General features: G+C 43.5%; 3 protein-coding genes across 3 annotated transcripts; 1 reads left to right on the forward strand and 2 right to left on the reverse strand.

Moving 5' to 3' along the window:
* Positions 1 to 1207: 1207 nt before the first annotated feature.
* On the reverse strand, positions 1208 to 3825 carry tmem127 (transmembrane protein 127). Its single transcript, XM_031744341.2, has 3 exons — positions 3064 to 3825; positions 2801 to 2965; positions 1208 to 2707 (listed from the first exon to the last, which is right to left on the reverse strand). Exons 1-3 carry the CDS (start codon positions 3296 to 3298, stop codon positions 2397 to 2399), a joined length of 711 nt encoding a protein of 236 aa, XP_031600201.1. The 5' UTR covers positions 3299 to 3825; the 3' UTR covers positions 1208 to 2396.
* A 367-nt stretch (positions 3826 to 4192) lies between these two features.
* Positions 4193 to 7395, forward strand: ciao1 (cytosolic iron-sulfur assembly component 1). The gene is made up of 7 exons (XM_031744329.2): positions 4193 to 4616; positions 4729 to 4877; positions 4970 to 5081; positions 5170 to 5258; positions 5349 to 5550; positions 5653 to 5719; positions 6950 to 7395. The coding sequence occupies exons 1-7, from the start codon at positions 4478 to 4480 to the stop codon at positions 7182 to 7184; spliced, it is 993 nt and encodes a 330-aa protein (XP_031600189.1). The 5' UTR covers positions 4193 to 4477; the 3' UTR covers positions 7185 to 7395.
* On the reverse strand, positions 7392 to 21554 carry snrnp200 (small nuclear ribonucleoprotein 200 (U5)). The gene is made up of 44 exons (XM_031744317.2): positions 21250 to 21554; positions 20869 to 21032; positions 19809 to 19980; positions 19518 to 19710; positions 19366 to 19421; positions 19186 to 19284; positions 18925 to 19077; positions 18735 to 18834; positions 18511 to 18647; positions 18353 to 18430; positions 18061 to 18234; positions 17791 to 17928; positions 17545 to 17700; positions 17283 to 17453; positions 17005 to 17198; positions 16775 to 16898; positions 15851 to 16000; positions 15508 to 15750; positions 15225 to 15413; positions 14933 to 15130; positions 14689 to 14841; positions 14526 to 14606; positions 14295 to 14378; positions 14043 to 14149; positions 13837 to 13955; positions 13594 to 13748; positions 13213 to 13402; positions 12949 to 13122; positions 12661 to 12821; positions 12324 to 12551; positions 12002 to 12193; positions 11700 to 11878; positions 11442 to 11593; positions 11224 to 11332; positions 10756 to 10864; positions 10481 to 10670; positions 10221 to 10385; positions 9999 to 10120; positions 9756 to 9899; positions 8808 to 8984; positions 8557 to 8717; positions 8360 to 8441; positions 8176 to 8268; positions 7392 to 8094 (listed from the first exon to the last, which is right to left on the reverse strand). The coding sequence occupies exons 1-44, from the start codon at positions 21292 to 21294 to the stop codon at positions 7945 to 7947; spliced, it is 6411 nt and encodes a 2136-aa protein (XP_031600177.1). The 5' UTR covers positions 21295 to 21554; the 3' UTR covers positions 7392 to 7944.
* Positions 21555 to 23891: the final 2337 nt, after the last annotated feature.

Genomic DNA, 23891 nt, shown 5'->3' on the forward strand with positions numbered 1-23891 from the left:
AAAAGACTTCACAGTTTTACCACAGAGCCACGTAGAGACTTTTAATGGTCGTGGTGTTGATGTCAACGAGGTTGTCCGTATATATACCTGCAGAGTGGGGCTAAGTGACGTTACCACGTAAGCTCTGTCTTCTGAGAAGAGCCGTCTCTTGTTCGCCTTGACTGACTTACTCTCCTCCTCATGAACACTCTTTCCTATTAATACCTTGTTTATTTATCTGATTAAGTCATTTGGCCACAGAGTGACACTTCAGCTTTGAAGAGCAATGTAAACATGTAGTGCTTCAACCCAAACAGTATCTTGACCTTTTAATAGTTTAACTCTTGGCAACAGATGCAGACAAGCGAACTTGAAGAACAGCTAACATATACTTTTGCAAAACAGTCACAGTGTCTTTTATATAAGGCAACAATCGATGTGATGCCTGAGTGAGCCTTTTTTCCCCGCTTTCTATAGTTACTCCTTTGTCCCAATTCAATTACAGGGATTGTTTAAATCTTGTGCGTTTAGCTAGTTCAAAGTAATCTAAGGTAATCTGATTTATGAAGTGTGGCAGAACTTGACAGTCTGTAATTTAGCCTCATGATATATGTTATTCTACGCTAGCTCATTATTTAAAGTCTGTATATTGACCACATTATGCATCCGGGAAAAGCCTTGCAGTCTTTGCCAGTAAGACTCTTTTTTTTTTTTTAGCAGCAAAAAGGTCCTGGGTTCAAGTCCCCCAGTCAGATGGGGCTTTTTCTATGGGGTTTCTCTGTTCTTGGTAGGGTGAGAGGTGATTCAGAATTGCTCATTTGTGTGAATGTGACTGTGATTGGCTTTCTGCCTCTCTGTGCTAGCCCTACAACAGACTTGCGACCTGTCTTGGACGTACCCAGTCTCTCTCTCTCCTAGGCTCCAGCCTCACTGCGACCCTCAAATGGATAAGAAAACGGATGGATCGAGCATTTAAACTGCTTCATACTTCTGAACTCTTCACAGTAAAAGGCGTACCATACGCCCACTAAAGTCCATTAGACCTTAAGACTCTTACTCTCTTTAATGCCATGTTGTGTCTACAGTCTCTAGACTACGAGACCAGAAATACCCCAGGCAGACGTAAATGTTAAAGTCACAACACTGTTAGATCAACGCAGATCCTTCGGGCTGCATTTGCTGAAATCACAATAAATCAATGTTAATTCACAGATGACGAGCGAGAGGCAAAAGTATGAGGTTTCCTTTATTATGATCACTTCTTTTTTAAATGTATAAATGATCATTATTTACAAATTGAGGAGGGAAGGGGGGTTATAGTGACAGTTTGAGGGACAAATGCAGAAAATTATGGAATCAACAGAACAATACACAATCAACTAGAATCACAACATCAGTCACAAGTCCAAGCCTCTGCCTGTGTGAGATGTTCTCGTTTAGATGGTGACTCAAAGTTTAAAGTCTTCACACAAATGAACTCATGCACTGGAAATGCATACTGAAACGGTCACATGTGGGAATCACAAAGTGCAAGTAATTTTTTTTTTTTCAAAAGCAAACACGAGAAATATAATGAACAACTTCTGATGCGGTGAGGTGTTTTTTAAACTAAATGTCACCCTTACTGTGAAATAATACAAACATGTTTCTCACTTTCTCTCGATTGCTACACACACACACACACTTTCTCACACATGCGCGCGCGGACACACACACACACCATGATTCGTTTTAAAACACCAAAGACCTGGCTCACAATTTCTGACAGTTTTCTTATTTCAAGTACAGAAGTGAACAAAGATTTAACTAGTGAAAAGATGAACAAAGCAAAAACTACAAAAAGACAGCACAGACAATAAATAAGGTCCAATCTGATATCTTATATAAAATAAAGATGTTTAAAGAATCTTGTCAGTGTATTTCTGCATCTGTAAGGTGTCGGTAAAATAAAATTCACACAAATGGCAAGCACGTCAAACTAAAACCATAAAGCAAACAAAGCTCCACTCACGTCCGATCGAGAGCAAAACAACCGCCGATAGCGCTCATTCAACTAAATCCTACTAAAACGATCCAGCTCTGGTTGTTCCATCAATTAATTGTCATGAGCCGTGTTGAGCACTTCCAGCAAGTTTAGTTTTCTTTACATGTAAGGACCAAATCCCTAAAAGCCATTTACATGCAATTCACTAACAACTCCAGTGGTGAAAGTAAGAATTAGCTTCTAAATTTCTGTCACCACTAAAGAAAGCTTTCATGCACCCAAGCACCGTCATTCAAGGAACCTGCGCACTGACACGCTGTGTTCACTGAGTATTTTTGCAAAGATATCCATTTGATAAAGAGCTGGGCTTTGCCCATCAAGCTAAGTAGCTGTGCTGAGAGAGAAAGGTGTTACAAAGGCGAGTCTGGTGGCATTAGGGTGTGTATGCGGGTGGCGGTTGAAATTGATTGGCAATGTCATAATCGGCAGGAAATGTTTCACTGCTGTCCTCCATCTCCGAGAGCAGCTCTAAAGCCTGCTCTTCCTCCTCAGTTGGGTAGTGACGAAGAAGATTTGCAGCTGTGGCGAGGATGGATGCTCCACCCGCGCCCGCCACCAGGTAGAAGCTGATAGCAAAAGTGACGTATATGAGAGAGCCGTGGTACTTTTTGTGCTGCTGCTGTAGGGACAAGATCAGCTCTGAGGCCCAGTAGCAAAAACCTATGACTGTGGCACACTGCAGCACTGGTGGGAGACAGAAAGAGACAGTTACAGATCATTGAATTTACACATTGTCTGTCTTTTTCTAGACAGCAAGAGGGGAAAAAAGATTATTACCTGTGAGAATATGTGCAAATGCATATCTGCGGGTTATTTTCAGGGCAGGGTGCTTGGGACCAAACACATCCAAGAGAAAAGCAGTCAGACTACAGAGGATTCCCAGGAAACAAAAGGCAGCGATTACTCTCAGCAGCAAGATGGTCTGCGGGTTCACGCAGTAATCTGATGGGAACAGACGGACACATCACAGAGCATTACACGTGAGATCTGGGATTAATTGCTGCTGTGGGTTTTTAACGGAGCTTGTGTGTGGGCCTCACCATCCAGAAGCTTGGGGTCAATGTATCCCAGGACATCTGACACCCCCAGCTCTTGTCTCGGACAGGTTCCTCCGTGGACGCGGAGCCAAGCCGGCTCAGCCAGAGCTGTACACAGCGCTGTGATGGACAGAGCTCCGGGAAGAGCCGACACAAGGCTCCGCTCCGGCTGCTTGGGCAACGAGGTGCCTCTCCTCCTTCGGCCTCCAGGGACAGTAGAACCCGGCGGGGCATACATCCTAATCCGATTTCCTCGTCCTCTGTTGTATAGTGTTGCTTTCCCTTTATTGTCAGTGTACCTGACAGCACTGCGGTAGTAACGAGCAAGTCAGCCAAAAAACCGACAGCCGGTAAAGCTAATTCTGGACTGATGACAGCGACCCGGCTCCTTTGTTCACTCTGGTTTCAAATGTTTCCAAATTAAAACAGACCATAAAACTAGCTGTTTAATCAAAAGCAATTCAGGTGTCTGACTGACGGCAACACAATGGACAGATGGTTCAGGCCTGCTAGCTCTGTTGTTAGCCTGAAAAGCTAACTTCTCGTAAACGCAAAATGTCGTCAAGTTTTTCTTTTTTTTACAAAAAATAACTATAACAGCGACCGACACGACAGTCATACGTCTATAAAGTAATCTAGCTAACAATACTAATAAAAATAACGATAGATTTGGTACACAAAAAACAAAGACAAAACAAAAGGAAGCGTCCGCTGGCTTCCTCGAAAACACTTGACTTCCTTGTTCATACCATTCTTCTTCTTCGCGGACTCGATAGCTGTAAAAGTCAGTACTCCCACCTACTGGCGACTCCTCCTATGGCAGAAAGTCATCATACAATAACATAAAATTCTCTTCTTTATTTTATTAAACTCACTCATTGTACATTAACAAAATAAAGGTGCTCGCGTGAATACTTCATAGGAAATCATAAAAAGAGATGACCAAAAATTTATAGCACAATTAAAAGAAACAAGACTGACCAAAGTGCTTTACAAGTTAGTTAAGAACAAACAAGATAAAACCTTAGATCAATAAAATACAATAAAACACGACATAAAATAAAACACCGTAAATTTCACGGAATTGTTTTTTACGTGAAATTTCCCGAGGGGAAAAAAAAAGACCACGAAACTGCAACCCACAATGCAGCGCGGGGACTAGATAAGTAAAGATGGCGGCATTTTGCTCACCGGTGATGTTGTGAACTTCTGCACTTTGTTGTTTGGTGCTAGTTACAGACTGTGTTCAGCGCAGATACGGCCATTTTTGTATCCGTGCCCTGGTTGTTGACTGTGGTTTAGGGCTGTAGTGCTGCTGCTGCTCTCTGTCTGCTTTTGGTGCTTCGGGCCATTTCCTGTCTCGTTTCTCGGCTAACTGTCAGTGACAGCGACTCGGAAGTATTTTCCCAGCTCGACCATGAAGGAGGCTCTGTCCCTGGTTCAGAGGTTGAGCGCACACCCGGACTCCCGCTGCTGGTTCGTCAGCTGGAGCCCCAACGGGACGCTGCTGGCCTCATGTGGGGGCGACAAGACCATCCGGATATGGGGGAAAGAAGGTGAGCTCTCCATGAACTGAACCGCAGACACCCCCAGCCTCAGTCGCATAACAAAGCATTATAGTACAGTAGTTGACATCCTTCACCCCTTTACCTTGCTCTCGTTTTTCAGGTGACTCCTGGATATGTAAGAACGTGCTGCAGGATGGACACCAGCGCACCGTGAGGAAAGTGGCTTGGTCTCCCTGTGGGAATTATCTGGCCTCTGCAAGCTTTGATGCTACCACTTGCATCTGGAAAAAAAAGAACGATGACTTTGAGGTCAGATGACAGGTCTCCTGTTCATTGTGTTAAATGGCATGCCTTAGAAATGCTGCATCTTTGCAGATTGTTACCCACACTTTGTCTCCTAGAGTTTGACTGTGCTGGAAGGACACGAAAACGAGGTCAAGTGTGTGGCGTGGGCCCCTTCAGGGAATCTTCTAGCCACATGTAGCCGAGACAAGAGCGTCTGGGTTTGGGAAGGTTTGTATTAAAGAGCGCCTAAATTGCACTAACTGATCTGCGCCACTGTCTGTTTATATACTTGACCTTGTCTCTTTCTGCTCTGCAGTGGATGAAGAAGACGAGTATGAATGTGTTACAGTTGTGAACTCTCACACGCAAGACGTCAAGCACGTTGTCTGGCACCCGACCCAGGAGGTAGGTCTCATTTGGATCTGTCCACATGATTGTTTTTTCATCTCCAGTTGCAACACCACGTGACCCTGCACTCACCATGTGTTTGTACAGCTCCTGGCCTCAGCCAGCTATGACAACAACATTTGTCTTTACAAAGAAGAGGATGATGACTGGGAGTGCCGGGCCACCTTACAGGGACACACGTCCACAGTGTGGAGTTTGTGTTTTGATGCGGCTGGTCAGAGGCTGGCCTCCTGCAGCGATGACCGCACTGTGAAGATCTGGAGAGAGTATCCAGCTGAAAGTGGACCGGGTGAGTCAGCAATGGTTAGGACTAATTAGTTTTATCATAAATCAATGCTGTAATAAAAATATTGACAATATGTATTTTTTTTTTTCTGCTTTTCTGTTTAAGATCTGTCATGGAAGTGTGTTTGCACTCTGTCTGGGTACCATGGACGAACGGTGTATGATGTTTCCTGGTAAGACTATTTTTGTAATGTACTCTGCCATTCTTGTAAAATGCTTCAGTCAATCATTAAAGGTGCAATTAGTCATTGTTTGAAGTCATTTAATAGAAAAAAAGACCATTGTGCACATAAACATACATCTATTAGTGTGTAATTACATCTTATGCATTCTCATAAACTTAGATTTAATCCATTAAAAATACATAAGTGTGGAAGCCACCACGTTGCCTCGCCATCTTGAATGGAGTAACCGAGATGAGGATTGCAGTTCAGCCTAATCATGTTTTATGTATGTAGGAAGAGACTTGCCAGATATATAGTATGCTAAAGGACGGGGGATTCATGTGGTGTGGAGGCAATTTGTGTTTTCACCTTCAGACTAAAGATATGAAAGATTATTCATATGTTTTACCATCTGAGAAGGGTTCACCAAGGAAGTGAAAACATAAAGGAAAGAAACAGCGTGACCCGTAACTGAATAAAAATGTCATCCTCTTCCTCACCTCAGGGCTCTAACACACAAAAACATGCATGAAAATGCTAATTTATTCCTGATATTGTTGCAGTTACTTATTGTCGGCAGATTAGACATGCGATCCTCTAATACCAGCTAATGTTAGGCTCGAGGGTCCTAAAAGTGACACTTTCCCGCTGTTACAGTGTTTCATTAGATTCTCAAAGTTTATTGGCAAAAAAAAGATTCACAAATGCCGACCCCAGCAGATCGCTCAACAACTCACCTCAGTATCACCGTAATAGGATAAAAAATGAGCTTCAGTGACCTGTATTGGACCCCTGTAAGTTTTGCAGCCTCCTCCAAAGTAAATAGACCTGCACGTCTCACCTGACATATCAGCAGCTTACACTAGCTACAGATTAATGGCAGTTTTTGAGGTGAAAACTGTAACTAGGATTATTAGAAAAAAGAATTCAGCTGAATTTGTTCTTAGATTTACTGACATCTAGTCGTTTTTACACACTGCACCTCTAAGATCGTCTAGCGATAGCAGTGGTTAAGCGTTCCACAACTTGTAATTTCTCTGTAACAATGCAGTAGATAAGATAACCTTTATTAGTCCCACACGTGGGAAATTTGTGAGGAATATGTGGTGCTCTATGCAGAGAATTATGTGAGAACATAAAGTGGAGGTTAACTGACCACCAGAAATCCCAAAGATGTGGTCTCCACGTGCATGAATTTGTCATTGTTAGACGTCACAGTGAACCTAAATCTTTCTTCAGGTGTCAGCTGACTGGCGCTTTGGCAACTGCCTGTGGTGATGACGCAGTGCGAGTTTTCAAGGAGGATGAGACGGCCAATCCCGACGAGCCAGTATTCTCGCTGGCTGCTCAAGTGGCCAGAGCTCACAACCAAGATGTTAACTGCGTGTCCTGGAACCCAAAGGAGGCGGGACTCCTGGCTTCGTGCAGCGATAACGGAGAAATCGCCATTTGGAGGTTCCAAGAAGAGGAATGAACATCACTGGAGTGCATAGTTACGAGTTAAACTGGGAACTTTCTGCGGCATTCACCACAGATCATTATTTTATAGCTCATCAGGATTCTGCTTGACATCAGCGCTCATCTGTGTCCATGCTGAGAATACTGCTTCATGTGCTTTGAGTAGCAGCGCCACTGAGAATTAATAGAAATAACATGTTTAACTATGAAATAAAGTGAAAAATGTTTCTTCTCCTTTTTATTGCAAAAACATTTCAGACAGTAAAACACTTCAACCAGTCCAAGGATTACATTTCATAATAAAATGATGTGAATGCAAAATATAACCGGATAGTTGCCGGTTGTTTTTATGCACCCTACCTGGTTTAAGGATGCACTATCCCCAGGATTTATAAAGCACATCTCCTTTTTAAGTGTTTCTTTAATCCACAATGGCCAATTAAATTTTTGTCAGATCTCAAAACTGACACAAAAGTACAAAGTGTTAAACCTCTTATACTGAAAACTCAGACTGGGGCTTGGTTAGCCATGTGTCTGTACTACATGTGGGCAAACAGATCCTGTACACTATATTCTTGGACTGGCATCATTTAAGGGACTTCACTGAGAAACAACTGAAAACAAAAATGATTTTCACAAGAGCAGAAATGATAATGGGAGACTCAGAGTCAAAATAAAGAAATGTGAATCAGGTTGGATATCTACAGCAAAAAAAGAAAACTACTGATCCCGATCTATCAGAGAACTGCTGAAGAATGCAATAATCAAGTCTCTGATTAGTCCGAGTCACTGTCTCCATCACTGTCAGCCTCCTTTACATCTATGCCGAACTTGTACTCCTGGTCACAACCCATATATGCGTCACTCATGAAGTACAGGGTGTAGTTGTGGATGCCCATCGCCGGGGCAACAAAGTCCAGCTTGACCTGCGGTGAAGGGACATAAACTAAGTGAGGCCTCTGGTGGTTAAAACATAATTCCTGGCTATTATAAGATGACTCACTGACCTTTGCTTTCTGCTGAAGAGTCAGCCTCTTGATAGAGATCAGGCTGTTAGACTTGGGGTCTCCGATCACCACCCACCAGCCCTCCTCGCGTTTCTATAGCGATGAAGTATTTCCACAAGAGTTGGTCATTAAGGTGAAAATTAAATAAATATATATGCCATGGAGATGTTTGAAAAGAACTTACCTGGGGAAAGAGCGGTGCAATGACTGGACCTGTTACCTCCTCCTCTCTCTCCAGCTGAACCTGAACCAGAACTGGACTGCCACTGTGAATAAATATGGAAAGAGATCAATTTCCCACCCATCTGTGCAATTTTGAAATGTAATTTTTAGTTTCCAGGAAACACAGCGAAAAGTGCTGCTGACAGACTGTACACGCACCTCTTGACACTGTCCTTCTCTGCCACTTCGTACGACAGCTCGATGTTGGGGTAGCGGTTACAGAAGCGAGCCACGTCGGCCATCTGGGAATCCGAGAGCTGCAGCAATGCGCTTCTGTCTTCATCCTCCATTTCCATTATGTCAAAGATGCTCTCCACTCCCTTATGAGCAAAGGAAACGTGAGCACGTTCAATCAGCATGAGATTCATCTACACTAAAGTGAGAGTCAGAGTTTCTTAGGATCATTTTACCTTTTCTGTGCAGCGCTTGATGTGCTCTGAGGTGAAGAACGGCAGCTGTTTGAGGTACGAGTCCTTGGACCACATGGCCTGAGTGACCATCTGTGCCAGCTCCATAGCAGCCAGTGCAGGACTCAGCCAGCCGTTGCTGGACAGCACATCGACACACGCCTGAATCAGTCGGATAGCCTACAAAAAAGACAACACACACATATTCTTTAAGTATACAAATATACCTTCCAATATAAAGCACCTTGAGGCGACTGCTGTTGTAACTTGGCGTTTATGTAAGTAAAATTGAATTGAATTAAAACTGAATTTCTGTTATTACTGCGGCCCACCTGCAGTACCTTCGGCCCCACCAGGTGGCCCCGGCACTCGCTTTGGGAAGCACTGATTTACAGTGATCTCATGATCTAACCCACTCCCTATGGGATCATTCTAAAGTCTTTTTGGGCCTTTGTCATATATTTCAGTCAAATCCAAAATTAACAAATTTACTGCGTCCAATTTTTAAATGTTTTCTAAAATCTATTACAGCAACATTTGGGTGTAAACCCTCGAAATGTGAATCTGAACAGGGTACAAGCTGTCTTTTGTTCATGTGTGACAAGAAGGCTCATCCTACAGTAAGAGGACTCCTCACCTCCATCACATGGACAGTGGATTTAGGACATCATGTACTTTTTACAGCTGCTTTAGTAAAACATCAACCTAACTGTTTTTTGAAACCTGGCAGCAATTTCTTTCCTTTGTATCAAATATGGAAGCTTGCTTATTTCATTGTTTGTTTGCTGTCTTTTTGGATGTGTGTAACTGGTCTGGCCATTTGTTCATTAATTTCAAGACACATTTTGTTTACATGTGTGCTTTTCGTGCAAGAAATAGCTTGTTCAAAAACATATAGATGGATAAAATCCAGAAACAAAACTGTTAGGCTTTATAGAGAAAAAACTGAACCTTGCTGAGGATCTCCTCGGTGTCTGACTGGAGCTCAGCACTCAGCTGCATCCTGGAGAGATGGGCTTGCAGCAGCAGGTTAGTCTTCACGTGGGGGTCATTGAACTTTGGGTTGTTCAGCTTGTGGGGCACTTTCTGTGCAAGCTGAAATGCAAAGAGCACATAAAAGTGTGTTATTTCATCTTGGTGTCTTCTTGCAGATGTGTTAATGCTGCTCTGTTTGGGTCTCGTCACTTTGTTTACCTGTCGGAGAAGTGCATCCTCATGGTGTCTGATGGGAATGTTCTTATACTCGGCAGCATTGGAGATGATCTCAATTAAGCCGCGGATCTTTGTCTTGGCGTTCAGTGACATGCTGAAGAGCTCTGTAAGAAGAGCAAAGCACCACAGTTAGGTTTGAGTTGAACACATACGTGAAGGAATGATGATACAAATCTGAAAAATCCAGGAGGCGTCAGCACAAACCGATGGTGGTGTAGTTGATGTAATAGTAGGCAGCAATCATGCCCAAATTGAGTGGTGCTACATCCAGCTCATCCTCGATGCTGATGCACTTGGACTGCTCCAGGTCGTGTAATGTGTTCTCCACCAGCTCAGACAGGTGGTCAGACAGATGGCGATGTGACATGCCTGTCAGGAGGACAGAAGCCACAGCTCAACATGAGCAAATTGTTCCCAACATCCAAAGTATAAGTCGGTTATTCCCTTTGAAGGACGGGACTTACCTTGCAGGTTGTAGTAGTTGGGGTTCTGGGTCATACGGCGATAGAGGAATGTCCATGTCAGGTAGTCGACAGCATCCTGCTTGTTCTCTACCGTCTTGGTGACAATCTCAGCATTGAAATGGTCGTGGAGACAATGATCCAAGTGAGACTCCACCGGCAGCGGCTCGTACAGGAATTTCTTGAAGAAATCCTATCAAGAAAAATCAAAATGGTTTGTTCTTACTGTTGTACAGTCATTGTTTTCAACACCACAGAAGTGACTGAGGTCTGTCTACCTTCTTAGAGCCTTGACACATGATTACACAGCGCCCCTCATCATCCAGCATGGGCCTGTTTGCCTTGCCCACCATCTGGAGGACATCATATATGGGATAATCCACATATCTGATAGAAGAAAGCAAAAAGTCAATATCACCAGCAGAGTACATATTAAGTTTTATTTAAATATATTTTATATAACAAACAAAAAGCCAGTATAAACTACGGAAGAGGATTAGGGCCACTGGAAAAAAAATCTGAGAAAAAAGTCAGAATTCTGAGATTAAAGTCAGAATTCTGAAAAAAAATAATTTTGATGAAAAAGTCAGAATTCTGAGAAAAAAGTCAGAATTCTGACTTTAATCTCAGAATTCTGACTTTTTTTCTCAGAATTCAGGAAAAGAAGGAAAAAAAAAAAGACCTGCCCACTTCTTTTTTTCCCAGTGGCCCTAATCCTCTTCCGTAATAAACAGAGGATGTCTTACGCGTGAATTTTGCCATTGTAGTACTGGGTGTCCATGACGATGACGAGGTGTGCTGAGATGTTGATGCCCCAGCACAGTGAACGAGAGGACACGACGACCTGAACAGCACCTGTCAAAGCAGAAGAGAAGGAAAGAAAAATTACTCTGTTTTGTTTTTTTCCCCTTTTCTAAAAGCCACCTACCTGTCCAGCACAAAGTGCAGCAGAAGTGAGTCATACCTGAGTTGAAGAGCTGCTCCACTATTCTGCGTTCAGTTGCAGAGAGGCCCTCGTGCAAGTATCCCACGCCGTTGGCCAGAGTCTCTTTCAGAGTAGAATCATTTATTTTCTCTAGGAACGGAGCCAGGTCTTTCTCAGCACAATGCAGGAACCTGCAGAAAAGACATTTACTCTTTGACCACAGTGCGAAGATGTGATGCTGGCATCATTTCCATGAAGTTGTCTGTCTGAGGTGTGAATCTCGCCATGGTGACTGACCTCTGAGGAACCACATCAGCAGCACAGAAAGTGAGAACGTCGATAGCTGTGAGGCGAGTCTGCCTGCGGGATGGGACGAAAACCACAGCTGGCTTTGAGGGAGAGTGCTTCATGATGGCGTGATAAACCGGCTTCGCCATGGACAGCAGGCGAGTCTGAGTATGACTCACATTGAAACCCTAGAAAAACAGTAAAAGATTGACAGGCAATCAGAAACCTGACAGGTACTTTCTTGGCTGTGAGCACTGATCCATTTAAGAAACACATTTCTCTTTTTGTTGACTAGCATGTTGTTTACAGACCTGGATGTGCAGCTCCAGAGGCACGGGTCTGACATTGGGATGGAAGTTGAATGTGGCTGTGGTGCTGCAGCCCAGCCAGTGGGCCACATCTTTGGCGTTGGACAAAGATGAGCTGAGGGCCACGATACGGATGGGACGCTCAATCTGGGAAGAGATGTATCTCATCCTGGAGCAGATGACCTCCAACACAGGCTGATGACAAGAAACAAAATCCATTAACACAACACAACACACACACACACACACACACACACACACACGCACACACACACACACACACACACACACAAAAGTGCAACAGCAGGTAGTACTCTGTTCTTACTCCATTTTCGCCTCCGATAAGGTGCGTCTCATCCACAATGAAAAGGCTGACATTCTGGACGTTCTTCCTCTGCTTCCAACGGCGAGACAGGATGTCCCATTTATCAGGGGTACTGATAATAATGTCACCTTTTCCCAGGAGCTTCAGATCAGTACTAGTCTCTCCTGTCAGCAACACCACCTTCTTGTCCAGGATGTCCTGGAACTTCTGGTGCCAGTCAATAAACACCTGAGACACAAGGATAACCACACTCATGTCAGTTTTAGATCTAACAGAATCAGGCTGGAAGAAAACCAGTTTGCCAGTTTTCATAGGTGCTAACTCATTTAATTCAGACCTGTTCAGCCAGTGCTTCCATTGGGGTGATGTAGACACAGCGACCTTCTGCATTGTGCAGCAGCATTCTCAGAATGGCAAACTCTGCACAGATGGTCTTTCCACTGCCGGTGGGAGCTCCCACAAACACGTTATCATCACTGTTGTACACAGCATTGAAGACTGCGGGAGTAAAAGTAAAACAGATGAGTGAAGAAAATTTTGTGAAAACAGACCGCTGCTTCTAACGGGGAAGCAACTTTTAAATAATGATGGAAATGGATTAAGGAGAACAGCATGTAGTCTGTACCTTGTGTCTGAATGGGGTTGAAGAAGGGGAACTTGTTCTGGTAGAGAGCCTCAAAGGCAGAGTTCCTGAGGGCAGTGACAGGAAGAGGCTGCAGGTCCAGCAGCTCAGTGGGTGGGGGGTACTTCTCCGGTAGGATAAGGTGACGGAAAGATACTGGGAGTTGAGTCTCGCAGGCTTGGGGAAAAATAAAAGAAACAAAAATGAATTAAAATGCTGACATGATTGTGATGTGTAGCTATGACACTTTTTAATCAAAGCACTTACACAGCCAGCGGTCTGAGACCACACGGATAAAGTACTGCGGTGGAAGAGGCTCGAACACTGGGACAAAGAAAGTGACAAGATGCTCGTCCTGGGCGTACTTGGCTTTGAGGAGGAAATACTCATGGTGGAGGATGACCTCACTGTCCACGTCCTCAACCAGGATCCAGAAAGCCTCAGACGACCCATGAATCTAAACAGCAAAACGAAAGTAAGTCAGGAGTATAGAAAAAAAGAGTTCAGTGTGTTCTCTGGGCTGATCATTTTTTTTCAGGGATTAAGGGTGCAGTCAACATACTGGGACCAATACACTGATTACCCCCTAGTGCAGTCGTATGGGAAAAACTGTCTGATTAGCGTTCCATTATAGATCTAAGTCCTGACCTTGTCATCCCACTGGAAGTCAGGTGTGACTGTAAGCTCCACTTTGAGTGTGGAGCGAGTGATGGGCTGCACATGAACGGCCAAGTCCAGCTTGGGGAACTGGTGGACATATTTGTGAATAGTCTTCCCCATCTTTGGCATTCGGATCAGTTCACCTAGAAATCAAACATCCAGGAGGTTTTTAATTACTCTCCAGGCTGAAGAAGAAATTCAGAAACCGTAACACCGAGGAAGGAAACTCACCAATCTCGTTGTGGTTCAAGTCGTAGAGTCGCTCAAATGGGAAGTTTTTCTTCTCAATCTTCTTGATCACTTCCTCTGGCAGCTTCTTGAACTGACGCAGAGGAGACATGGACTGCCACCTGCACAGAGGACAGAGTATCAGATGCCTGCAGCTTTGACCAAGCAAAGGGAGTGTTAATCTAGGAGTGAGTCAAGAAAGGGCTTACATTCTCTTATCGATCATCTTGCAGAGATTCAAAGTCTTGTCTGTGAGCTGAGCCCAGCCTCTGCTTAGCACAATCTCAAATATGGCCCGCATCAATCGCCCAGCACTCTGCAGGAAGAAGATACAAGGAAATTTCTATGAATTACAACAAGCCTGGGACTTCTCCTTCAAGCTAAAATGAAATTACAATTTTAAATAAGCATATAGGGAAACGTAAAAGTAAATGAATAACGGAAGTACGCCGTTTCTGCACCTGTGTAACATACACCATGTCGGCCATGAGAGCAAAGCCTTCAAGCTTCAGCTGAGAGATGTATGCCTGGAGCAGCACGTTGATCTGAAACGAGAACACAAAGTACAGGAAGTATTATTTACTGCAAATGTGAAGTAATGTTTCTCTTTACAAAGGCATGGTGTGTGTTTTCTGGAAATCAAGCACATCATATTTTTGCGTTTCATAAACACCATCACTGGTTGTCTTTACCTTCGCACTGGGCTCCTCAATGCTTTCCTTCACAGGGATAGGAACTCTTTCCAGTAACTTTTGAAGCTCCAGTTTTTCCTCCTACAAGATAAAGCTGTATGTTACTTTTCTTCATTTTAGATATAATTTTTAAACCATCGATGCTGTGAGCGGGTCAGCATACCTCTCTCACTGTGATGTTCCTGAACTCTGAGGACAGTGAGAACACTCGGAAGAGTTCGATCTCGCTGAGCGTGGGTTTAAGCAGCTGGTTGTAGGTTTGGACTGAGTCGTGGGTGATGTAGAAGTGACTGGCAATGCGGCCCAGGTCTGTAACCTTTGGGTGAAGAGGCAAAAAAGTGAAACTTCTAATCAGTACATCCACTCCCAAGAATAAAACGACCAACACTCAGCTGAGACTTGCATACCTGGAAGCTGCCGGTCCTCTTGTCATATTTGATGAGGCTGTTCTTGTCCAGGATGTTGGCTGCTGTGTGCACCAAGTCCATCCTGCGCCGCTCCAGCAGGGGGTCTGTACTTCGGTCGTCGTGAGAAACACCATACAGGGTGGGGTTGCGAAGCATGCGCACATAGAGATACGTGTAGCCAAGCCAGTTCACAGCATCCTAATGGCAAATTTGAGAAATCGAAACTTAAAGAAACGAGGAAAATTTGATCCTTCTGTCTTAAATAGCTGCATGTACATTTCAGGTCACTAACCTTTACATTCTGCACATTTCCCAGTACTATCTCTGCATTGAGCATGTCAGCCAGCTTGCCCACCATCTGACTCTCAATGGGCAGCTGCTGGTTCAGCAGGGACAGATAATACTGCAGCTCTCCGTGGGACGTGATCAGGATTCCCTCTCCTTTGGTGTCATACTGAGGACGGCCAGCTCGACCAAGCATCTGGAATCAAACACATTTTCAATAAATAGAGTTAGTAAAGCTACAAACTAAAGCAGACCTTACTATGTTTGGTAACAAGAAAGGATGGGCTGACCTGTAAAATGTCCAGGGCACCCAGTTCAGTCCATCTGCCTTTCTCTGGGCTGTACACTTGTGTCCCTTTGATGATGACAGTATGTGCAGGCAAATTGACACCCCAAGCCAAAGTAGCTGTAGACACCAGAACCTGGATGTGTCGATCGGCAAACAAATCCTCCACCAGCGTACGGTCGACTCTGGTCATACCAGCGTGGTGGATTGCAAAGCCGTATGGGAGCAAATCCTTCAGCTCTAGGTTCTGCATAAGAAGGTTAAATTTAGCATTCAGTTGTGGTATTAAAAGCATTTACCACACAAGAGTTTTAAAAAATGTTTCCAGTTTAATGACATTTGCTCACCTTGCACTGCTCCGCCTCAGTTCTCAACACTTCAGTAGATGCAGAACCCTCTCGGAGGAAAAGACCCAGAGTGTCCTTCTCCAGGCACATGTCCCTTATGGCCCTGGCAGTTTTCCCAGTCTCCTTCCTGGAATGGACAAACACTAGAACCTGTTGGGAGGAAAAAAGTAAGGCTTTCAGATTTGGTAACGCAGTGCTGTAGATTTTTCAGAGAAACAACACTGAAGTAAGAAGTTACATTCAAAAACTCAGCCCTGTGAGTTCCCTGTGTATAAACACACAAGAGCACGTACACACTGGAAAGGTCTGCATGGACACAGGGTTGACAGGAGGCCCGGGTTTAGAGGGACCTCGACCCTCCAGCTCTGGGAGCCACAGAGGAGAGTTACAGAGAGTAGTAACCTGCAGGTTTATCTATGGAAACCTGGACATTTATTTCCTCTTGATATTTTGTTGGGCTTCGCCTCTTTCCTTTATGTTGATATTAACAGTGAGTGAACTGTCGCTTTTTAGGGATCAAATTATAACATAAGCCACATAGTAACAACAATGAAAGCAGCACAATGTCAAATATCTTGTTTTTCACTGGAGGGCAAAAATGATAAAAAACCAATAACAGGAGTTGTGGTTTTCTTGCAGAAGAGGATTATATGATCGAGGCGAAGTGCAGACTGTGACTGAGAAAACAGTGTTAGGAGTCCCCGGTTTCAAAAATCTCATTTTGTGCTTATCCAGCAAAAATACATAAATAAATAAATGAATAGGAAAAAAAAATAGAAGAGGTGTCTAATTAAAATGTCATTAGCATTTACACAGCTCAGCTGGCAGTAAAACATATTTTAGCAGACACATCTTAGATAACGCTAGGCTAATTCAGGTCACCGAATTATATCACTTTGGAAGAACAAGTCAAACAGGACTCACCTGGTTCTTTCCAGCATGCTCCATAATCTTTTCATAGACAATCTCATTCATGATCTGGAAACGCTTGATGGCCTTCTTCTCTGTGATACCAACATAAGTCTGCTCCAGGGGCACGGGACGGAAACTACAGAGAAAAGCCGTACAGCAATAAGCAATAAGGAAGAGCAAACAAACAGCTGTTCATAGAAATCATCATAAAAACGTCTTTTTTTTTTGCTTAAGCAGCACACCTGTTGTCAAAGTAGAAGAGCCCTTTGGCAGGATCAACACGCAGGCAGGTAGCCACGTCTTCATAGTTTGGCAGTGTGGCACTGAGGCCCAGCAGGCGCACATCCTCCTGGGTCAGCTCCACGTTGCGGATGGTCCTCGCCACCAGAGATTCCAGCACAGGACCACGGTCATCGTGCAACAGATGGATTTCATCCTGAACACCCACATTAAATTATTCATCATTAAAAGTCAAGTCAACTGGCACATTTGCTTTTTAGTGACAAAACTGTGCACTTACTATGATAATGAGGCGCACTAGCTGGGTGTAGGTACGTTCACCACCTTTACGAGTGATGATGTCCCATTTCTCTGGGGTGCAGACAATGATCTGAGTGGCGTTAATCTCCTCTTTACAGAGCTGGTGGTCTCCCGTCAGCTCGGACACTATGATGCCATAACTTGCCAAACGCTGGGAAAAGGAGGAAAAAGGTTTTCAGATTTGTGCTCCCTGATGGTTGTCAAGTATGCAAAGAAAGCTGTGCAGGACAGACGAGGCTCACCTTACTAAAACTTCCCACCATCTCCTGTACTAGAGAGCGCATGGGGGCTATGTAGATGATTTTGAAGTCGTCCACATTAATTGTTCCATCAATGTTGATGTGCTTTCCAATTTCTCTCAGCATTGCCATCAGAGCGACATTGGTCTTACCGGCTCCCTGTGTGCACAACAAACACAAACTCATAAGAGAAAATCCAGCTGGGGGAAAGTATTGAAATGCTTTCTGGCTTTAACAAAGCGTGCTCACCGTTGGAGCACACACTAGCAGGTTCTCATCTGTCTCCATGGTGGTCTTGAACAGCTTGCTCTGAATGCGATTCAGGGTTTTAAAGCCTTCAAATCCAGCCTGGGCGTACTTGGGCAACTTCTCAATGGGAACAAGTACCTGATGACACAAAATAGTGCTGACTGTAGGACCTGAACACAGTTATATGCTACTTATTACTATTATTTTTTCCTTAGCTGCTGCACATTTGGACAATTAAAATGTTCCCATGAAGAAACATAACTGACAAACCTCATCTTCAGCAAAGGGTTTAGGTTTGAGGGCAGGTACGTGGACTTCTTCATAGCCCTTGCGCTGTTTACGAAAAGAGCCGTCTGGCAGCTGGCAACGCTTGTTGGCCATGAAATGGCTCCCCTGACTGAAAGCCAGGTCGTCAAGGTCTAGCAGCTGTCGAGGGGTCACTGACTGTCAGACAGAAAGGACAATTTTCCTATGCAGTTTAGAAATGTGTAAAAGAAAACTCACAACAAGTAGTGTTCCTGACAGGATGATTTGTAGTTAATATATTGAAAGTGTTATATACCTCTCCATGGTCTATGTCCATTGCTTCCAAGTCATCGACACGGGACTTCCTCACTCTCTCCCTGCGAGACCGCTCTTCCTAAAGGACGTAAAAATAAATAATGTGACAAACTGAGCCTCACAAAGAGTTCACATAATCTCACAATCAAGCCTCCTTACTCGAATAATATCCTCCTTCTCCGTCTCTTGCAACTGGTAGAGAATCTTTGACAGCTCCTGATCAGACTCCATCTTTCCTATGATGCGCTCCTTTTCCGCCTCACTCTGAGCACTTGCCAGCATGGTACAGTACTGAACTGTGTGTCAAGGGAGAAGAGAAAGAAATCAGTACCTTTTCAAAGACATTAGCTCTGTAACAGTTTCACTCAACAAAGCAGACTTACTCATGCGACGATGCTGACGCAGGATTTTAATGAAATCAAAGGTGTTAAAGCCGAGGAGCAACACCAGCTGGTTCTCACACTCTCTGTCGTCGCTGGCAGTCTGTAAAATAAGAGACGAGAGAATGATGTTGACAAATACAAACTTACCTGCTCTAAACAAACAAAAACACAGGGAACGTCACAAACCTACCTTGAGGATTTCTAAGACCTCATCTGCCTTTTTTTGTGAGACGATGGCGTCATCATAGAACCGGCTGAGCTGACGCTGGAGCCAAAAGGCGTCGATGTCTCGAGGATGTAAATCTTTTTTCTTCACTGTCATCACGTCACCCGCACCACCGAGCTAAGTGAAAGGTAATTTATTAGTTACTGTGCAGCACAGTTGCAATATCTCACAAAGACTAAACACAAATATGGGCTTAATAGAGTAATGCCACGAATGGAAACTTACATTAGCTGAGAGAGTGGAATCCACAGCTGCCTCCACTCCTTCACTGTCTTCATCGGAGTGTTCATCTCGTACCTCGCCATACTGGTCTTCATCAACTTCCTGTATGTTAAGACAGGAAAAGTCAGTGACACAAACTAATCAATCAGCTCAGCTGTAAATCTTAAGAGCTACAAGCCTCACCTCCTCATCAGACTCAAACTGAACATTGACACCATACGTTTCATCAATGTTGTCATCTGTGGATAAAAAATACCACACATAATGAATATTTTTAGAGAAAACTGATGGATCCTGTACAGTTTTCATTCAACAGTTACTCTGAATGTGCCTACCCATATTCTGCAAGTCTTTGTCCCCCCCATAGTCTGTGATCTTTTTGCCCAGATTGACTAAGACGTGGTAGCGCGTGTCATCAGCAGGTCCGAGAAGCTGCTCTACTTCCCGTCGCCTCTCTTTGTCTCTCATTTTGTCATTCTTGAGCACAGCCAGAACTTCATCAGCTGCTCCACAGAGAATATCACGCGGCTGTAAAAACGTAATGAGATAATGAGTAAAACATGCAAGATGTAGCGGAAACAGAAGCAGAATACTTCAAGAAAGCAGCTGTTGTGGCGTTCACTGACCTGATCTCCCAAAGCAGCATGGATGAAGCTCAGTAACACCTCATATGTTTCTCTGGTCTCTTTGGTTTTTGGTTTGTACACAATGCCCACCATCTCATCAATGCCTTCAGACAGAAGGGTAAAGCCCTTCATTTTGTTAATGTCGTGTCTGTCTTCATCCCTTTTTCTTCTCCTGGATAAAAAATAAAAAAAAATAAAAGATGATATGTTAACAGTAGAGCCATGTTTGGCCATTTGAGTGGCAAACATCTTCCAAGGCATGTCACATATGTTCACTTTTTCTTTTTTTCTTGAGAATTGCCTTGAAGAGACATCAAACTTGACAGCTGTTCTTCCCCATACTTTTATTTTCAGTTTTTCAAAATTAAGTTATCACGTGGAACTAATGAAGTGATTTTTAATACCGGATTATTTTGTTCTTTTTTTAAATCAACCGGTTTTGCCTTCAAACCATAGATTCGACGAGTTAAAGCCTATATTTCTCAGAGAGTTGGGGCCACACTGACATGACAGCATCGCACAGTAGCTGCAGATTTGACAACTGCACGTCATCCATAATGCAAATCTCCTGTTCCTCCACATCCCAGAGGTGCTCTATTGGACTGACATGTTTAAGAAACCAGTTTAAGACTATTTGAGCTTTGTGACATAGTGCGTTATCCTGCTATAAACAGCTGTCAGATGAGGGGTACACTGGAATCATAATGGGATGCTTAAACAAAAAGATCCCCTACACTATTAGACCACCAGCAGTCTATCCTGCCTTCTTGCATTCATGTTGCTTATCCCAAATACTACCATCCATTTATGTTGTGCATTCAGAGATGCTTTTCTGCATACTCAGACATGATCAAAGTCAACCCACCTTTCTTGTTCATTCTGATATGCAGATTGACCATGCCTAAATGCTTAAATGCACTGAGTTGCTGGCATGTAATTAGCTATTGCACATTTGCATTAATGACAAGGGGAACAGGAACATCAGAGTGGCCGGTAGTGTATATAAATTATGTATTGCTTTAAGTTCACATGAACAATATATGTAGCTGTCTGCACTGACTTTTCTCGTCTCTCCTCCAGCCTCTGAGGTTTGGTCCTCTGGGCCTTGTCACCCATCTTGGTCCCCTCCAGCTTCCCGACCAAGGACAACACCTCACCGGTGGGCTCATCTCTCCGGGTGCGGTCGATCAGAGAGCGATCGGCTTGAAGCACCAAGTTAGAGTTCTAAGAGTTCGGCATAAAAACAGTGTGATGATGAGACAGTACATCAGTCTGCGCTGCAACAGGCTGAAGTAAATGCTAGTTAGCAGTACGGCTAGCTAAACAAGGATAAATATCAATTAATAACAGTACACACCAAACACTTTTCCTGATAACTTTACAGAATAACAATCCCTGCCTCTGATTTTTTATTTTTTTGTCTCACTCTAAACACACTCACCGCTTTGTACTCGTACTGCAAGCTTCGAGCAGTAACATCCGCCATGGTGCTGGTTTTCCCTCAGGTTTTAGCGCACTTTGTGAAACGGCTAACTGACTGTTAATATCCACAGAGTCGACCTCACTCTGCCTGCTTAAAGAGACGCTGTGAACATGAGTGCACTGATTACACTTGTAGCATTAGCCAGTTTTCGAAAAGTCCGAGTTTCATACAACAAAATGCGTTTCGCATACGTTACAATAGCGCCGCTAACACGAGCGCACAACAAGCCGCGCTTTTCCTCTTCCGCTGTCAAAGGTCAGAGCAGGATCATCGATGCAAAGGAGCAGCGCCCCCTACAGGTTGGATTTATTTAGTTTCAATGTCCTATTGTTATGTCAATGTATTCATGGGTATATAAACTTATGTAAACTCGCCAAATCTCCTCTGCTAGCGGCTTATTCTGCTACTGACTCTTTTTTTTAGCTTCTGGTACCCCAGAATCAGGTGTTGACAATTAGACCCTGATTAGCAGCACCTGTGAGCATGGACCCTGTTACAGCGGTCAGTTGGTGTCTGCTCCAAGCATGGCACATTTGACTGATCTGGATAGGGCCTGTGCCATAGAGCAACTTTAAGCTGGTGTCCCAGTTGTAGCATTATCTGGAGTGAGCCCTTGTACCATCTCCAAATTGAAGGCCAAGTTCCATATAATGGAGCATGTCAGAGACAGGCAAAGAAATGGGCATCTGAAGAAGACAACGGCACAAGACAATTTTGTTGTAGCACTTAGGAACTGTTGGCGCTATTCTTTAGATTTGCAGTCATGGTTTGCAGGACAATATGGTTGACAACACTTTACCCAGAAAATCAGAAGACAGGCAATCTCTGGTCTCATAGTGCTGCCAGGAGGATGCCATGACTGCCCTTCACCGTCAGGCCTGTTGTCAGCGACACGTGGAGGAATGTTCTCTTCAGCGATGAGTCCAGATTCTGCCTATGCCACTTGGATCATAAATTTAAAGAGAATGCTATGCTCATTTCTGCACCATAGCGTAACAGACCTATCATCATAGAGGCAATCATCATAGAGATATTAAGATGAGATTACGCAACCAGTGGCAATCCCATATCTCCACAGTCTGGGATCAAACTCTATCCTCCAAGATGACAACCCATGCCATTATCAGAGATTGCCTCGAGAATTTGGGAGTGGAGAGGATGGAATGGCCTGCCTGCAGTCCTGATATCAGCCCCATTGAACACTTGTGGGATCAGCTTTGGGTGCTCTCTTCATGCCAAAATGACCAACACAACCACAATCGCCTAACTTGCAACAGATGCTGGTTGAAGAATGAGACACCATCCCACAACAGAGTACATTGTTTGGCACTGGCGGAGAAGATTTGGCAAGTTTTTCATGGGTGCAACCCACATGCTCAACTCTGATGCTCAACCCACAAATACATTTTCCTTACAAATGTGGCACCATTTAAGGAGAAATAAACAGGCCTTCTACTGATATGAGTTATTGCTAAGACGCATTGTAACAACAAAGAGACAAACACACTTTTTGTGCTAACTTCATTATATTGTCTATCATGCTTACATTATGTAAAATTGGAATAATTTCATAAGAACAACAAAACTTGCCATCCTGTAGTGTCTTCAGGACTTACACAGCAGCCATGTAGTGTTAATACTACTAAAAATAATGCCCCTGTCACTATCACTACTAAAACTAAAAGTAATTATTATTATTATTACTGCTATTGTGTATCAGATACAGTATGCTGATTTACCATAGTAGACATCTGTACCATCACTTGCACAGTATAGTACTACTTAATGTAATAGCCCATTGATAAATACCATACTACTGTACATGCTGAAAGTCTGCATAAAGTTATCTGTGGAATCACTATACCAGCCAAACTTAGCTGTAGACCAATCTGCAGATGAGACACTTTCCTGTGGCACTGGCTGATGTTTATTTGTTTGGTCACATCAATTTGGCAGTGGCTAAGTGTTCAATGACAGTGACAAGGAGCCAACAGACTTTTAAACAGACAAGGCAGTTTTATTAAATTAAAACTTCTTTGTTTCCCTGGCACAAAATAGGGGAAAGGAAATTATAAAAAAAATGTGATTGATTCATATCAGTATTTGCTTTCACTAAATTGTTTCTTTAAACATCATAGATTACATATATTATAGATCCAGGATTGGGACATCTCTAGTCCTGTGTGTTATGCTGTATTTCATTTTTATTCACAGAGGGCAACACAGCGTGTAGCTCCACAAATAGGGGGCAAGTGAGGGTGGCTGTGGTTCAGGAATTAGAGCAGGGCAACTGCCGGATCGATTCCCTGCCTCCTCCAGTCTGCATGTCAAAGCATCCTTGGGCAAGATACTGAACCCTGAGTTCCCCCTTATGCATCCATCAGAGAGCAAGTGTGTGAACAAATTTCACAATGGATAAGTCCATGTTTGATTTGGGATTTGTGTCTACTTCTCATCTAAAAAAATTGAAAACGAAGCTACAACAAAAATTAGAGACTGTTCATAAATGAACAAACTTACAAATTCAGGAGAGGATCACATAATTATTTCCCCCATGTACATTATCTTCTAAGCTGCATGACGAGCTGATGCAAGATAAA

The sequence above is a fragment of the Oreochromis aureus genome, linkage group 12 (genome assembly GCF_013358895.1).
Source record: "Oreochromis aureus strain Israel breed Guangdong linkage group 12, ZZ_aureus, whole genome shotgun sequence".
Classification (NCBI taxonomy): Eukaryota; Metazoa; Chordata; class Actinopteri; order Cichliformes; family Cichlidae; genus Oreochromis; species Oreochromis aureus.

Coding starts and splice junctions, on each gene's coding strand:
- tmem127 (XM_031744341.2), bottom strand. CDS start 3,298: ATGTATGCCCCGCCGGGTTCTACTGTCCCTGGAGGCCGAAGGAGGAGA. Junction 2,966..3,063: donor TGACCCCAAGCTTCTGGATG/GTGAGGCCCACA, acceptor TGTTCCCATCAG/ATTACTGCGTGAACCCGCAG. Junction 2,708..2,800: donor ATTTGCACATATTCTCACAG/GTAATAATCTTT, acceptor GTCTCCCACCAG/TGCTGCAGTGTGCCACAGTC.
- snrnp200 (XM_031744317.2), bottom strand. CDS start 21,294: ATGGCGGATGTTACTGCTCGAAGCTTGCAGTACGAGTACAAAGCG. Junction 16,001..16,774: donor AGCATGCTGGAAAGAACCAG/GTGAGTCCTGTT, acceptor TCCTCCCAACAG/GTTCTAGTGTTTGTCCATTC. Junction 14,150..14,294: donor ACATGGTGTATGTTACACAG/GTGCAGAAACGG, acceptor TTCTTCCTGCAG/AGTGCTGGGCGATTGATGCG.
- ciao1 (XM_031744329.2), top strand. CDS start 4,478: ATGAAGGAGGCTCTGTCCCTGGTTCAGAGGTTGAGCGCACACCCGGAC. Junction 4,617..4,728: donor CCGGATATGGGGGAAAGAAG/GTGAGCTCTCCA, acceptor CTCGTTTTTCAG/GTGACTCCTGGATATGTAAG. Junction 5,259..5,348: donor TCTGGCACCCGACCCAGGAG/GTAGGTCTCATT, acceptor GTGTTTGTACAG/CTCCTGGCCTCAGCCAGCTA.